The following is a 13,244-nucleotide window of genomic DNA, read 5'->3' as shown; positions in this document are numbered from 1 at the left end:
ATCATGTCTCCTAGCAACTAGTGTTCTTTGACCTCACTCCTTACCAGTCCTTCACAAATGGAGTTACAATGTGTATTTCCAACAAAATTGTCCGCAAAAATCTAATTATCCAAAAAATTATACCAATTCAAGTTTAAAATGATTTTTTCCAATAAAATTTACTCTTATTTAACTGATTTGGGGAGCGGGTAGGGAGAGTTGGGGCCAAATCGGACAGTGAATGTGGGCCATTTCTTGCTGCACTAAATTGGAGGGGGTGGGAGGGGGGGGGGGGAAGATATTTTTTCCCCATCAGGAGAAGAAATTTTCAAACTTTGGCCTTTTGACTTCAAAGTTTGTTCTTTCTATCAGATAGTGTGGAAGCTTAATTCTCAATATCATTAACAATTCATCAAGTCAAGACAAAACAATCCTAACCAGGGTTTGGATATGTGATTAGGCCCAGACAGATTGTGCTCGGCAACTTTTGAGCAACTTTTGGCGTTTGGAGCAACTTTTTCCAATTTTAGCAACCTTGAGCAACTTTTGGCTTTCTGAGCAACTTTTGAGCAACTTTGTATTGATATGCCTAATAAGAATCACAAAAATTAACATGTGGTTAAAATTTTGAAAAGGAAACATCTATTTCTGTAAAAACATTAATACTGTACTTTGCATAGTAGCAGGGAACGGGTGTTGAGGAGGTGTTGAGAGGAAATCACTTCGAAGCATTGCTTCAGACCATGTGGAGACAGCTGATGACATATTACACCACATTAGATTGCTTGCGGTTAGCTCTTATAAGGGGGTTGGGATTTCTATCCAAAAAAATTACGGTCCTGGCAGCTGGTCGCCAGTGGCATAGTGGGAATGAATCCCGCTTGGTAAACCGACGACCCGGGTTCGATTTTTCTTGGTGTCAACTTTTTTTTAACTTAAAAAAAAGGTTAAGTGTGATGTTTACTTCATGTATGAAAAAACAAGAAATCTCACATGGTCAGAAGCAATGCTTGGTAATGCTTTCCGTGTTGAGAGGACATCATAAGTAAGGATGGGCCGATACTCGATACCAAATATTCGATACACCGATATTTTGACAATTTTGAAAAGTATCGATATCGCACTTTCGATACGTTTTCGATACTGCACACGTGACCTGAGCCTGCGGTCTTCTGGTCAGCACGTGAGGTTTGAAAATGCGATTTTGCTCAAAGAAATATTGATGTTCTTGTCAATATTTGAATTTTTCTTGCCTTGACTTGATGTCCACACATTGCTGATGCAACATTCTTGGCTAACATTTATAACGCCAGGTCTGTCCTTTGTATGGTCACGTGACAAACCAATGACGTCAGGACGGAAATTACGTCATAATATCGATATCGATATCGAGAAAAAAGGCAAATATCGTATCGATATCGTATCGTTTTGAAAAACCTGTATCGGCCCATCCTTAATCATAAGCCCACCTCGTCCCCAGTTATTTTCGGTTCACTGCCACTGCCTGGTCACCCAGGCTTTCTTGGCCTGGTTGCCCAGCGTCGACATTGACATTGCTCAATAAGATGCAAGAGCATTTAATATATTAAGTTTTGTTCAGCAACTGTGCAAACCTTTTATAATATACATGTGCCCAAGATATACACTTCAGATTAATATATTGAACTTTGCTTAAGTTCCAGTTATCCAAAAGGAACAATGATTGATGATATTCAATAATATTTGTATGAAATATTGATATATTAAAGTAGCAACTTTTGAAGTTTAAGTAGCAACTTTTTGGGTTTTTGGGCAACATTTTAGCAACTTTTTGGCTTTAAAAAGAGCAACTTTTCATGATTTTGCGAGCACAATCTGTCTAGGCCTATATGTGATCTTACTTAGTATAGATTTTTACAATTTTTTTTCTTCACTTCTGTTTTAATTTTGATTGAGAAGATTGATATAACAAATACTTGAGACAGTGTTTTATCACGGCAATTCCAAACAGTTCAGAGGCAGTGGAGCGTTTTGAAACGGGGGGAGGGGGGGGGGTGCTCATCATACACCAAACCAAGTGGCATCCCCCCAGGGGGGAGGCGCATACTCCTACTTATATTTTCCAAAATGTCTTTTGTGTAGTTGACCTCTTTGCAAATTATCTTGACAGCTTCTGGTGTGTCCGTAATCAATTTGTAAAAATGCAAAACTAAGACAGTTAAGACGATCCTACTTTGTGGTGCTTTTTGGGAAGTTTTTTAGTCATTGGAAGGCAGAAAATGTACACTTTGAAGTCGCCAATACCACAGGCAATGTCAAATACAATCCTAACAGCTTGTGGACCTCTCCTAGTATCGTTTTTCGGAGAGATGTTTCATTGAAAGTCCTATACCATATTATTTCACCAAGCACGATCCTGATGAAACAGGGAAAAGATCACGAGACTGAATATATTGAAAAACTAATTTTATGCTGGAATGTGGAGGGCTAAGCCCCTCAATTTTTTTTTTTTGGGGGGGGGCAACCCCCTGTCCCCCTGCCTATGGACTTCAATGAAAATTTGGGGGACATAATGCATACCATAAACAACTAGTGTTGATTCACGTCAGAAGGCATGGACGATGGTAACTTTTTTATTTTGAGAATGTAAGATTAAAATGGCATCGCATGAAGCTTACAAAAAAATAACATGAAAAAATATACGTCGAGTGCTTAATTTATAGCCAGAACCTAACAAGTTTCACAGGTTTTAAGAATCACTGTACAATAATTTTATTAAAAGGCATATTTGCCTAATAAAATGATACATTTTTTATTTATAGTTTTATTGTGGTAAAAAGGCTTAAAAATGCCCTGAAGATGACTCTAAAAACGTTTGGTTTTAATATATTTTTAAAGTCAAATTTTAAGCCCTTTATACCACAATACATTTTGGCAAATATTATGTTAATACATGTAGACTAATTGTTTATATTATGACTTTACTTTATTGGAAGGAATATATAAATGTTATTTTATTTCTATGACACTAAATTTATTCATAAAATAATTTACTCTACTTTTAGTGGCTTGATCTCTTTCTTATATCTGTTGTATATAGTCAAACTATGGCTATGTAAACAGTTTTTCTTGCACGACATTTTGATGACTTAAACTATAATACTTACATGTCACCAATGTGTAGCGATGCAATGGGACAGCTAAAATGTAGCCGATGAAATGTTTGCAATATAGTATGTTATACCTGAGGGGTTTTTAAATTTATTTAATTAATTTTAAAAAAAAATGCCAAAAAAAGCCAAAATGAATACCAAGGCGTGAGTCTCACGCCTGCGAGTTGAAAACTTCAATCTCATGCCAACTCACGCTTACGAACCAATTTCTCATGCCTAGTCGAAAACTGTAAGTTATTACAACCATAAATGGCACACTTTCCAAAAATATGTGAACTCAAACCAATGTGAGAAACGAAAACTCCATGTAAACTGAGTTTATGACGATATTTTCCCTGAAATGTTAGAGTTTTGATAAGAAAAGCTTTGAGAATGTGGTCGTGTACTCGTGTTTAGCAAAACAAGTCTTGGGACTGTGTTCGGGATACAGTTCCAATGTCAGTTCGGAATACTTCGGAAATCTTCAGAAATCTTCGGAAATGGTCGTGTCATCTCCGGAAATCGTAGCACTCTTAGGATAAAAATCTCACGCCTTTAACGCAGAAAAAGTTGGCAGGTATAGTATGTATTTGCTGTTTTTTTTTTGTTTAAAAAAATGTATAAAAAAATTTTTTAGGAAGAGATCAGAGCCAAAGTCTGTTTGTTACAATGCACAACCATCATATGTGACATTTGAACATTAATTTGAACATCAAAAATGCCAAAAAACACCAAAATGAATGACCAAGGGCTTAAGAGGGGGCTCACAGAAAATTGTAACATGTGATCTTGAGCCTTGTAAGTAATATATCCGAATACTCAACCAGTGTCTCATCTCATCTCCAAGGTGTTGGAAGTGTGATAAATCCCTCTTGTGTTTGAAATATAAAGGGCAATGCCCTATTTGTTTGCATTACTCATGGAATTCATACCCCCTCCAGTTCCTGGGTGGTGCCAAATAAACCCTCAAGTTCTTGTACATAAAGCTGACAACACCCCTATAAGCCATTCTTGGAACTCCAGCTTTTATGTCGCTCATGATTCCCAGCTGGTTTGCCAAAGACTTAAATGCCTCATCCGATTCATACTGGACTCTTACAGATGGGGCCGGTATCACCTGACCTGAATGAAAGTAGTCAAATGAAACCAATGGCGATTTGTACACAGTATTAATAAATCTTGGATCGTATTCCTCCTTGAGAAGAAATGTCAAATTCCTTTTTGTAAAAGGATACAACTGGTCATTTAACTTGATGTATTTGAGATGTTCATCAAAGAACTGCCCCCGGCTGACACCTATTTTTCCAAATGTCACCACACGTGGAATTTCTGGTCGAATGCAGGCACGTTCACGTCTTTGAGCTGGATGTCGCATCCAATCATCCCAGTATGCCGCAGGCCACTTTGGAGCAAGTTCATCCCAAACAGACTTCCTCAGCATCCACCCTAGTCCTGGGAAGAAATCACTGCGATAAAGCAAATCATTCCCCCTTACTTTTCCTGCTTTGCCATTATCATTCCATGCCGACACACACCAAAGAGTGGGGTCTTTTTCAAGCAGCACTTTAGTAGCTTCAAAGTATTCAAAGAAATCAGGAGCCACCTCTAGGTCGTCTTCAACTATAATGACAGTATCTTGATGCATCACATCAAAAACCTGTGACAAAGCCCATTGAAAATGTCTTGATAGTTTGTAATATCCTTTTAAATGGTCCATTCCTCCAGGCACGGAGATGTCGGTTAAATCAGGATGTTTTATATACATAAGCTTGTCCTCGTAATTGGCGATGACTCGAGCTGTTTCCATGTGCCCACAATCTTGGCTGACAATTATTGGAAACTTCTTTTCCGAAGGGCGATATTTCAGTAAACTGTCGAGGCATCTCTCTACCTCAGGTCTGTTACAAGCGATGACAAGAACAGCTGAAACTATTTCTTCAGTATTCTGCTGAGTATTCAGTGAGTTTTCTCTTTCCTTGTTATCATTCAAAGAGTCGTGACGATCGCGGAAGCTAGATGAAACGAACCTTTCATGTACTTGTGCAGGTGCAACATGGCGAGATTTCAACCACAAAATTGCAATAACAACGCAAGCAAACAAGGCTACAAAGCAAACTTTGCGGTTGATTTTTATGGTCTTCATAACACCAATAAAAATTCAAAACCAGCTTTGCTTCGATCTTTATACTAACAAAAATACCAAGTCCGTTCCGTCCACCATTTTGTTTTTCTGCTCAAATCTCAAATGACATGACCATGACGCATACTTGTGATGGGAAATCCGCTGAATACAGGAGCCTGACTTTCTTAGCGCGGTCGCTAAGTTATCTTAGGATTTTGAACAAAATGGAGTGTTTGATAGGAATTCAAGGGCCCGATTTCGTCTTAGTAGCGAGTGATTCTGCAAGTGGGAGAAGTATAATACGCATGAAAGATGGTAAGGCTCTCTCGTGTTCTATTATATTCACAGAAAGATCGCTTCAATCTCTGTTTTTAATCTATAAGCGGTTTTGACAGCAAGGCTGCCATGAGGCCAGGCACCCTGCATGACTCAGTACTTTTGTTCTGTGATGTTTGTCGCTTTTGAATTCATAAAGCTTTCTGCTTAGTTGTTGCTTCTTTGGAATTTTTGAAAGAAAGCTAAGGAATTATGACATGAACTGAAGAAAAGTATTAGAGTATTTTCCCTTTAGAAAAGTCAGTTCTGGGATAGTGAGCCTAAATAATTTTATCAGCTTTAGTTAATTAGTTTAACTTACTCTTTGACTGAAGCTTAATTATAATAATTGAATAAATTGGGATTGTATTGCTTCCAAATATTATGATGTTGAAAGCATGCAACCTAAATATTAAATCAAAAACTATATGTCTTTCATTACAGTGGAACCCATTTAAGAAGGACGCCAAAGGGACATGCAAACAATAGCACATAATGATGACAAATAAAAATATATAGTGCAGAGATAACCAGTTTCCATAAAGCAAGGTTAACTTTGTATAAGAGTGTGTCACTTGGGTCACAGAAAAGTGTTGTTGTCCATATTATCTGCTGTCTGTATTAAGCAGGTCATCGCAAGATAAAATATAATGTATTTTGGTTGGGGCAAACAAATCTGTCCATAGTAAGGGGATATCTATATTAAGTGGGTGTCCATAAAGTAGGGTTCCACTTAACTTGTAGTGATTTGGAAAATAAAATAAGACTAACCCTAACTCTAAATATCTTTCTATACCTTCTTCAGACCAAGACAAAATGTTCAAGCTGAGTAGTAAGTTGCTAATGTTAGTGACGGGAGAAGCAGGAGACACAGTCCAGTTTGCTGAGTACATGGAAAAAAATATACAGCTTTACAAAATGAAAAATGGTAGGTCCTGCATCTTACATATCTGGGACTGGGAGGTTGACATACATTGTACCCCCTCCCCCTCCTCTCTCAAGAATACCTAACGCACCCAAACATTATTACTAAAGGAAATTTTTTTATCCCCCCCCCCCAAAAAAAAAATATATATATATAGGAAATTCCTTACATCTCTCTACAGTGGTCACCCAGAGGACAGATTGAATTATGTTTTTTAATGAAATTGGCTGTCTCGGGGCTGTGTGACTGTCACCATTATTAATTAAAAAAGCGAGGATTTCACGGTTATGCTCATGCACACTGTAACAGCTTCTAGAATAAATCATACGGGTCAACACTAATTCGAATTCAACATCGTCTATAAAATCCAAGGAAATCGCTCCTTAAAGTGTATCATCTGTTGTTCCGCTTGGTCAAAGTGAAGTTAGACACCGTATTTTCTCGATTAAACGCTGGGTATCGAATAAAGGCCGGGTCTCCAAGACAAAGTAGAAAATAGGCCCCTCAGGTATTAATTTAAGGTATATTAAGCTGTACATGTAGGTTTTTATTAGCCTGATACATTTTTGTCAAAAATATCGAATAGAAACCATTGCTTAATGAAAATCGGGCTCGAATAAACTACAGAAGTCAAATAAACACCCGGGTCCACCAGGATAAGTTTGAAATAAATGTCAGGGGCGTCTAATCGAGAAAATACGGTATTCCTCAAGCATCTTTTAGTGGTGTTATTTCTGCAATAAAGTATTTATTATTTTTATTATTTATTTATTTTAGCAATAAATGCGTGAACGTTGTAGACATGGGCTTGTTGTGAGGGTGAAATTCTGTGATGTGGCACCAAAAGATAACAAATAGACCCAAGTTACTATTAAATGATAACATGGTTTGAAAGTTGTATATAGTTGTTAGGGACCCATTTTGCTAGCAGTTGCCATAGTGAAGAAGTTTCTGTTCTGAGAAGGTTGTAATAACAGACATAGATCGACACTCAGGTCAAAAAGTGACCTAATTAAGAGGTTGCTGTAATAGAGAGGTAGCCTATTCTGGAGGTTTGCCTACATCAGTGTCTTATTGGTATCATTTTATTAACATCACTTTTTCAACGCTGTTAGGATATGAACTTACCCCTCATGCTGCAGCTAATTTCACAAGACGTAACTTGGCTGATGCCCTACGAAGTTCAGTGAGTACAAATTGATGTAATCCATTTTCAGAGAATTCAATAATTACTTTCAAAGTCACAAAAAACCTATCTTGAAACATTATTGAGGATACATGTAATTAATCTTATTAAATGTTTCTAGTCTGCGTACCAAGTCAATATGCTGATAGCTGGTCATGATGATTCAAGTGGTCCAGAACTTTACTATATGGATTGGCTAGCTTCACTTCAAAAAGTAAGTTGAATCATTGTTACCGGTAAATTATTTTATTCACTGTTATATTTACATGTACTCTGTATTTTGTGGCAACTGAATGGTTGGTTGGTTGTTTTTTTTTTCTCTGTGCATTTAACAGTAACTTCTGTTAGACACACATGATGCGAAATACAATATCTGTCTGATTCCCAACCATAGAAGTCGCTAGCTTGTATAGTGTGATCGTCTAGGTGGGAGTAGCTCTGAAAAGAATTGCTGTTGATTACTGATATTTTGACAACCTGAACAGAAGTTATCTTCAGAGTCAAGTGGAAAAGTCTTCACAGGCATTATTTGGTTTGTCATTTATTGCTTAAATTTAATCCTGAACTGCGTTTAACCACATTCCTTTTCTTCTGCATTCTGCTACATTTATTTATCGCCAGTTAAACTTCGTGATCGCTTGTGCAAAACATTGTCTGAAACCCCTTCAAACTTCCATTGATGGTGATCTGGAAAACATTTTCGGGGGTGTTATGATTTCTGCAGTTGTGTATCATTGACAATGAAAGTTTATTCTGCTATTTTTTTAAATCTACCATAACACCTTGTTTTGTTGCTTTTTTTAACAGGTACCATTTGCGGCACATGGTTATGGATCATTTTTTTCTCTGAGTATAATGGATCGTTATTATAAACCAGGTATGCTAATGGTTTAGTCTACCTTACTGAGCTTGGCGTTAAATCTACAGCAACCAAAGAAAGAGGCAGGACTTGCATCAATAGACCATATACTAGTTTACTTTTATTTTTATTGTAACACATAGACACTCTTAAGACACTACTTACAGTGATAAATATTGCAAGTAGGTATTACTTACACTACTTATGTAACACAATTTCTTACTCTGTTGACATTTGCCGCTACTATAAAGTAAGGCCTCATGCAAAACCTCCCATAGCAAAACAAGTTTAATTGCTTTTTTTGGAATAGAGGCAACAGTTTTGCCTCAATAACTGTCATTCCTTTCATATACTATTTTGACAGGAAAGGACTTATGGCACCCCTTTCATGTACCAACAGAACAGATTGCATCTTTTTTCTTAATTTTCACTTGAATAAACCCTTAAAATACTCAGACAAATTGACCTTGTGGTAGGTCTGTTCAAGACATTTTGAAAACCCTTTTAAATTTTAAACCCTTAAAATACTTAGACAAATTGACCTTGTGGTAGGTCTGTTCAAGACATTTTGAAAACCCTTTTAAATTTGTATATTTAACAGTTTCCCTACCCTTTTGTATACGTCAACACAAAATTCCCTACCCTTTTATATACCTACAGGCTGAAAAAGGTAGCTCTATCAGGCAGAGCCTCCCTGGACAGTGCACTTAAGGGAGTTTCCCACCCCCTTGGTGAATGCGATTCAATATTGTTCATGTTCTAACCATGCCATCTCAAGTTGTTTATTTTAGTAATAAATGGCCTCACACAAACTAATAAGCAATACAGCAAAGGTCTCTTATCATTGACAATAATTTTGATCTGATCTGACTGGCTGAGCTAGTCAGTTCAGAAGGGGACTGGCCAGTTTTATCATCATGGGAATTTTGGGGTTATAGTTGACAGCCAATCAACTTAAGTAGGCTTCACAAACAAGACAATTGAGAACCAGATACAAACAGTACACCCATACTTTTATGATCAATAAAGTTTTTAAATATTTTTATTTGTTATTTTTAACCAGGCTTGACACGTGAAGACGCATCAGAACTTCTTAAGAAATGCATTGAAGAGGTAATTCAACCTTGAGTAATTAACAATTAATATCTCCATACCATGTCAAAATACTGTAAAATTCCGCTTACTATAATAAGCATAAGGGCATATAAGTGGGAATATTGTCAAAAAGAATCACCATTTTGGAGATGTTGTCCTGATATACCATGAAAGTCAGCTTTTGTTGACAATTTTATGTTGACCATGTAATTGGCTGTTAAGCCACCAACGAAATCCAGAGAAACATATAACAGAGCAAATGTTCTTCTGTCCAGCTAACATAGTCAATTATTATTATCATACTACTTTGATTGTGTTTGATTACATTGGAGAGTTGTAAAAATGTCTTGGTGATTGTTTTGAATTGTGCACTCTGAATGAATTGCTGACATGTTCAAGGACAGACAACTTTTTCTCAACCGGCAACCTTGTACCCATATAGTCTTTGTTCCTTTTGAGCAGCGGTTGGGAAACGAGCGACCCTGGAAAGTTCTGATTGGAAGTCCAAAAAATATTGGACTTCTGGTTGAATTGCACTTGCCTAACTGTAAAAAGCATGACTTAATGGTGTTTTACTGCTGGCCATTTTTATTGAATGAATGAAATCCTTATTTTACCACGGTTAAATTATCATGTAATTAACAATTAGACTACGAGCCCAAGTTTTCTATGAGGAAATAGTCAACGAGGCGCAGCCGAGTTGACTATCGCTCATAGAAAACGAGGGCGAGTAGTCTAATTGTTTTAGTAGAAACTCTAAAGGATTGCAGTCCAAAACCTACAATATTGTGCACTTTGAAGACAAAAATCAAGAAAATTTACCGCTTAAAGAGCTACGCGAGCGCGCGACTGTTTTCTATCGGCGAATAGAAATCAGTGGGAGAACCAATCAGATTCGCGGATTTCCATTAGAACACAGCTGAGTTTCTACTAATGTACATTAGAAATATAAAATTAAAATTAAATTTCTAAATACTGGTTTACATATTTGCCGTGTGGGAGTTTGATGCAGAAAACCACCTATTAATTCCATAGTGAGACACCGTTGTAGCTAATGCTTCGCTTTAGGCATTCTGTTCTTGGTTTCGCTAAGGATAACTTTAGGGTGGCATCACGTAGATTATAAGACGAAAGTCGATCCTGTATCAGAACTTTCGAAAGTTGCTCGTTTTTTCAAGCTTGAACAGTAAGGAACGAAGAGTTGAGGTCCAAGATTCTTTAACTGGTGTCCTAGTGAATTTGGACTCCTCGGCCCAAATCTGCTGGCAGATATGGACCCCCTGGTCAAAATCTGCTGGTGGATATGGACCTTCCGGTCGAAATTTCCGGTACATATGGATCCCTTAGGTCCATATTTGCTAGTGGATTTGGATCCCTTGTCGCTAACTTAGACCACCAAGCAAAACCCAGGTAAAAAGTAAAAGGTGACAAGACCACAGAAGTCTTTGCCAGTGATATTTTTGTGTCTTTTTTAGGTACAAAAGAGGTTTCTTGTTCGTCTTCCAGATTTCTTTGTCAGAGTAATCGACAAAGATGGCATCCACGATGTATCTATTCCCTCACAAAGTTGAGAAACGAAACAACATCAACAACAAAATGCTCACTGAAATGCTAACAAGATGTTTTGAAGCCACCCTTGCATAAGTTATGTTTTGAAAGTATGCTGTTTTCAGGAAACTGTAGCTATGAAAACTTAGCTGTGAAGTTTGTCCATTTTGTACTGTTATGTGGTCGTAATAAAAGTTAACACCTCCATGTTGCGGCTTCGTGTTTAACTTAGGGCCTGTTGCTTTTCATTTTTATTTATTTATTTATTTATTTATTTGCATAACACCAGATACGATAAAAGAAAAAAGTTACAATTACAAAGCAAACAAAACTCAGAGTACTTTCCTACTTACATTATACTTACAATTAAACTAACGATACTAACGACAAAAAAAAGAAAAGAAAAAAAAAACCCTGACTATCTGTATAATACAAATACTTACAATACTTGAGACTACTACTGCTTTGAATAGCGCACACTACTTTGATTTATTTATGTTACAATACTACGGCAACTTACATTGGTTACAAATGCTACAGCTATATACAATATAATATGGCACTTCATATAAGATATATCCAATTATAACGCAATATCAATACTACTTACAATACTACAGTTACTAACAAGTACTAACATTACTTACATATCTTACCATTAAAACAGTATCACACAATGCACTTACTTAGAGGGACTGAATGGGGGTACCTCGATAACACTAAACACTTAATTTTTCGGCTCTGTAACATTAAAAAATTCACTGCAACAGTAAATTTTATCCAGTCGAAAAGGGCCAACATTAATTTGTTTATTATTTAAAGAAGTTTTCGGCCATTTTCCGACGTTTACCGATCAGTTCGGAAGATTCTGAAGACTACCGAATATTCCCGAACACTACCGAAGATTTCCGAGGAGAAATCCGAAAATTTTCTCTAAGTTCATGAGTGATTTTATCCGATTTTTGATGAGCAGATAAGAATATACAATGCTAAAAATTTTCTTTAAAAACCCTCCAAACACTTAACACTATTTTTTCCAGAAACAGTAAAAATTTCAAAATTGGCCAAGGTAACAGCAAACACTAAAAATTATGGGCAAATAACACTAAACACTAAACCCCATTCAGACCCTCTTACTTACAATGTACTTACAAAGGGCATGTACTAAAACCCGAAACAACGAAATGAAACCACCGAAACAACCGAAACGAAACAAAATTACCGAAACAAGCACAACTTCAATATTTTCGCCACTTACCGTACTATGCACTCAGTTTAGCCTACTATACACTCCGGTTAGCCTACCATTCGCTCCGGTTAGCCTACTATACACTCCTGTTAGCCTACTACACACTCCGGTTAGCCTACTTTTCACTTAGGTTAGCCTACTATGCACTCCGGTTAGCCTGTTTACGGTTAGCTCTCAATTATTGTAATGGGTTTTGTTTGTTTCGGTGATTCAGTTTCGTTTCGCTCGTTTCGGCCGTTTCAACGGTTTCGTTTCGCTCGTTTCGGTGGTTTCGGTGGTTTCGTTTCGGTGGTTTCGTTTCCGTTGTTTCGGGTTTTAGTACATGCAAAGTATTAATTGTTGATCTATACACACTCACTTACACACGGATACTTTTGTATAATAAAACTATACTATTAGTTTAACCCCGTTCAGACCCTCTAGTGGGGGTTTTTACTGAATTTTATCATCTGATATTCATAAACGATAAACAGCTCTCGTTGGCTAGCTGACCTCATAGGCTAATGTGATCTTTCTTGCTAATTACGTACAATGTCTATAAATAGCTTTTGTAAATACTGTAAGGTTTGCATTACACTAATTCAAGATCCTCACTGAACATTGTCAAAGACATCATTTCAGTTCTCGGATTCGTCCGGGGCCATCAGACTTTGCACCTTTTTAGCCCCCTATGTGAATCCTCTTGCGTACTTGTTGCCTCAAACTGTGTGAAGAATGTAAGTGAAATATTAACATATTTACAATTATTCAAAAGGCACAATGATTTACGCTAATAAGATATGGAGGAGGAGTTTGCGTAGGGCATAGAGTGAGAGTAAAAAATGTAGGCACGGCC

General features: G+C 37.0%; 2 protein-coding genes and 1 pseudogene across 3 annotated transcripts in view; 1 reads left to right on the top strand and 2 right to left on the bottom strand.

Moving 5' to 3' along the window:
• Positions 1-3,724: 3,724 nt before the first annotated feature.
• LOC144645145 (alpha-1,3-mannosyl-glycoprotein 2-beta-N-acetylglucosaminyltransferase-like) lies at positions 3,725-5,344 on the bottom strand. The gene has a single exon (XM_078504625.1). It carries the CDS (start codon positions 5,251-5,253, stop codon positions 4,024-4,026), a length of 1,230 nt encoding a protein of 409 aa, XP_078360751.1. The 5' UTR covers positions 5,254-5,344; the 3' UTR covers positions 3,725-4,023.
• Positions 5,345-5,405: 61 nt separating this feature from the next.
• Positions 5,406-11,367, top strand: LOC144645205 (proteasome subunit beta type-2-like). The gene is made up of 7 exons (XM_078504699.1): positions 5,406-5,547; positions 6,353-6,475; positions 7,588-7,658; positions 7,780-7,872; positions 8,466-8,535; positions 9,581-9,630; positions 11,088-11,367. The coding sequence occupies exons 1-7, from the start codon at positions 5,457-5,459 to the stop codon at positions 11,181-11,183; spliced, it is 594 nt and encodes a 197-aa protein (XP_078360825.1). The 5' UTR covers positions 5,406-5,456; the 3' UTR covers positions 11,184-11,367.
• LOC144645097 (adhesion G protein-coupled receptor B2-like) overlaps positions 11,215-13,244 on the bottom strand; it is a 99,481-nt pseudogene continuing 97,451 nt past the window's right edge. The window contains exon 19 of the transcript XR_013569225.1: positions 11,215-13,112. The product of XR_013569225.1 is annotated as an adhesion G protein-coupled receptor B2-like (transcript). The remainder of the gene's footprint in view (positions 13,113-13,244) is intronic.

Source organism: Oculina patagonica, chromosome 3 (assembly GCF_052425735.1).
Source record: "Oculina patagonica isolate OP01 chromosome 3, crgOcupat, whole genome shotgun sequence".
Taxonomy (NCBI): domain Eukaryota; kingdom Metazoa; phylum Cnidaria; class Anthozoa; order Scleractinia; family Oculinidae; genus Oculina; species Oculina patagonica.
This window is presented reverse-complemented; position numbering and strand designations above follow the sequence as displayed.

What these genes read in the sequence shown, in the direction of transcription:
- LOC144645145 (XM_078504625.1), bottom strand. Translation starts at nt 5,253, where the DNA reads ATGAAGACCATAAAAATCAACCGCAAAGTTTGCTTTGTAGCCTTGTTT.
- LOC144645205 (XM_078504699.1), top strand. Translation starts at nt 5,457, where the DNA reads ATGGAGTGTTTGATAGGAATTCAAGGGCCCGATTTCGTCTTAGTAGCG. An exon ending in GGCTAGCTTCACTTCAAAAA is followed by an intron (nt 7,873 to 8,465) that starts GTAAGTTGAATC and finishes TTTTTTTAACAG; the next exon opens with GTACCATTTGCGGCACATGG. An exon ending in GGATCGTTATTATAAACCAG is followed by an intron (nt 8,536 to 9,580) that starts GTATGCTAATGG and finishes ATTTTTAACCAG; the next exon opens with GCTTGACACGTGAAGACGCA.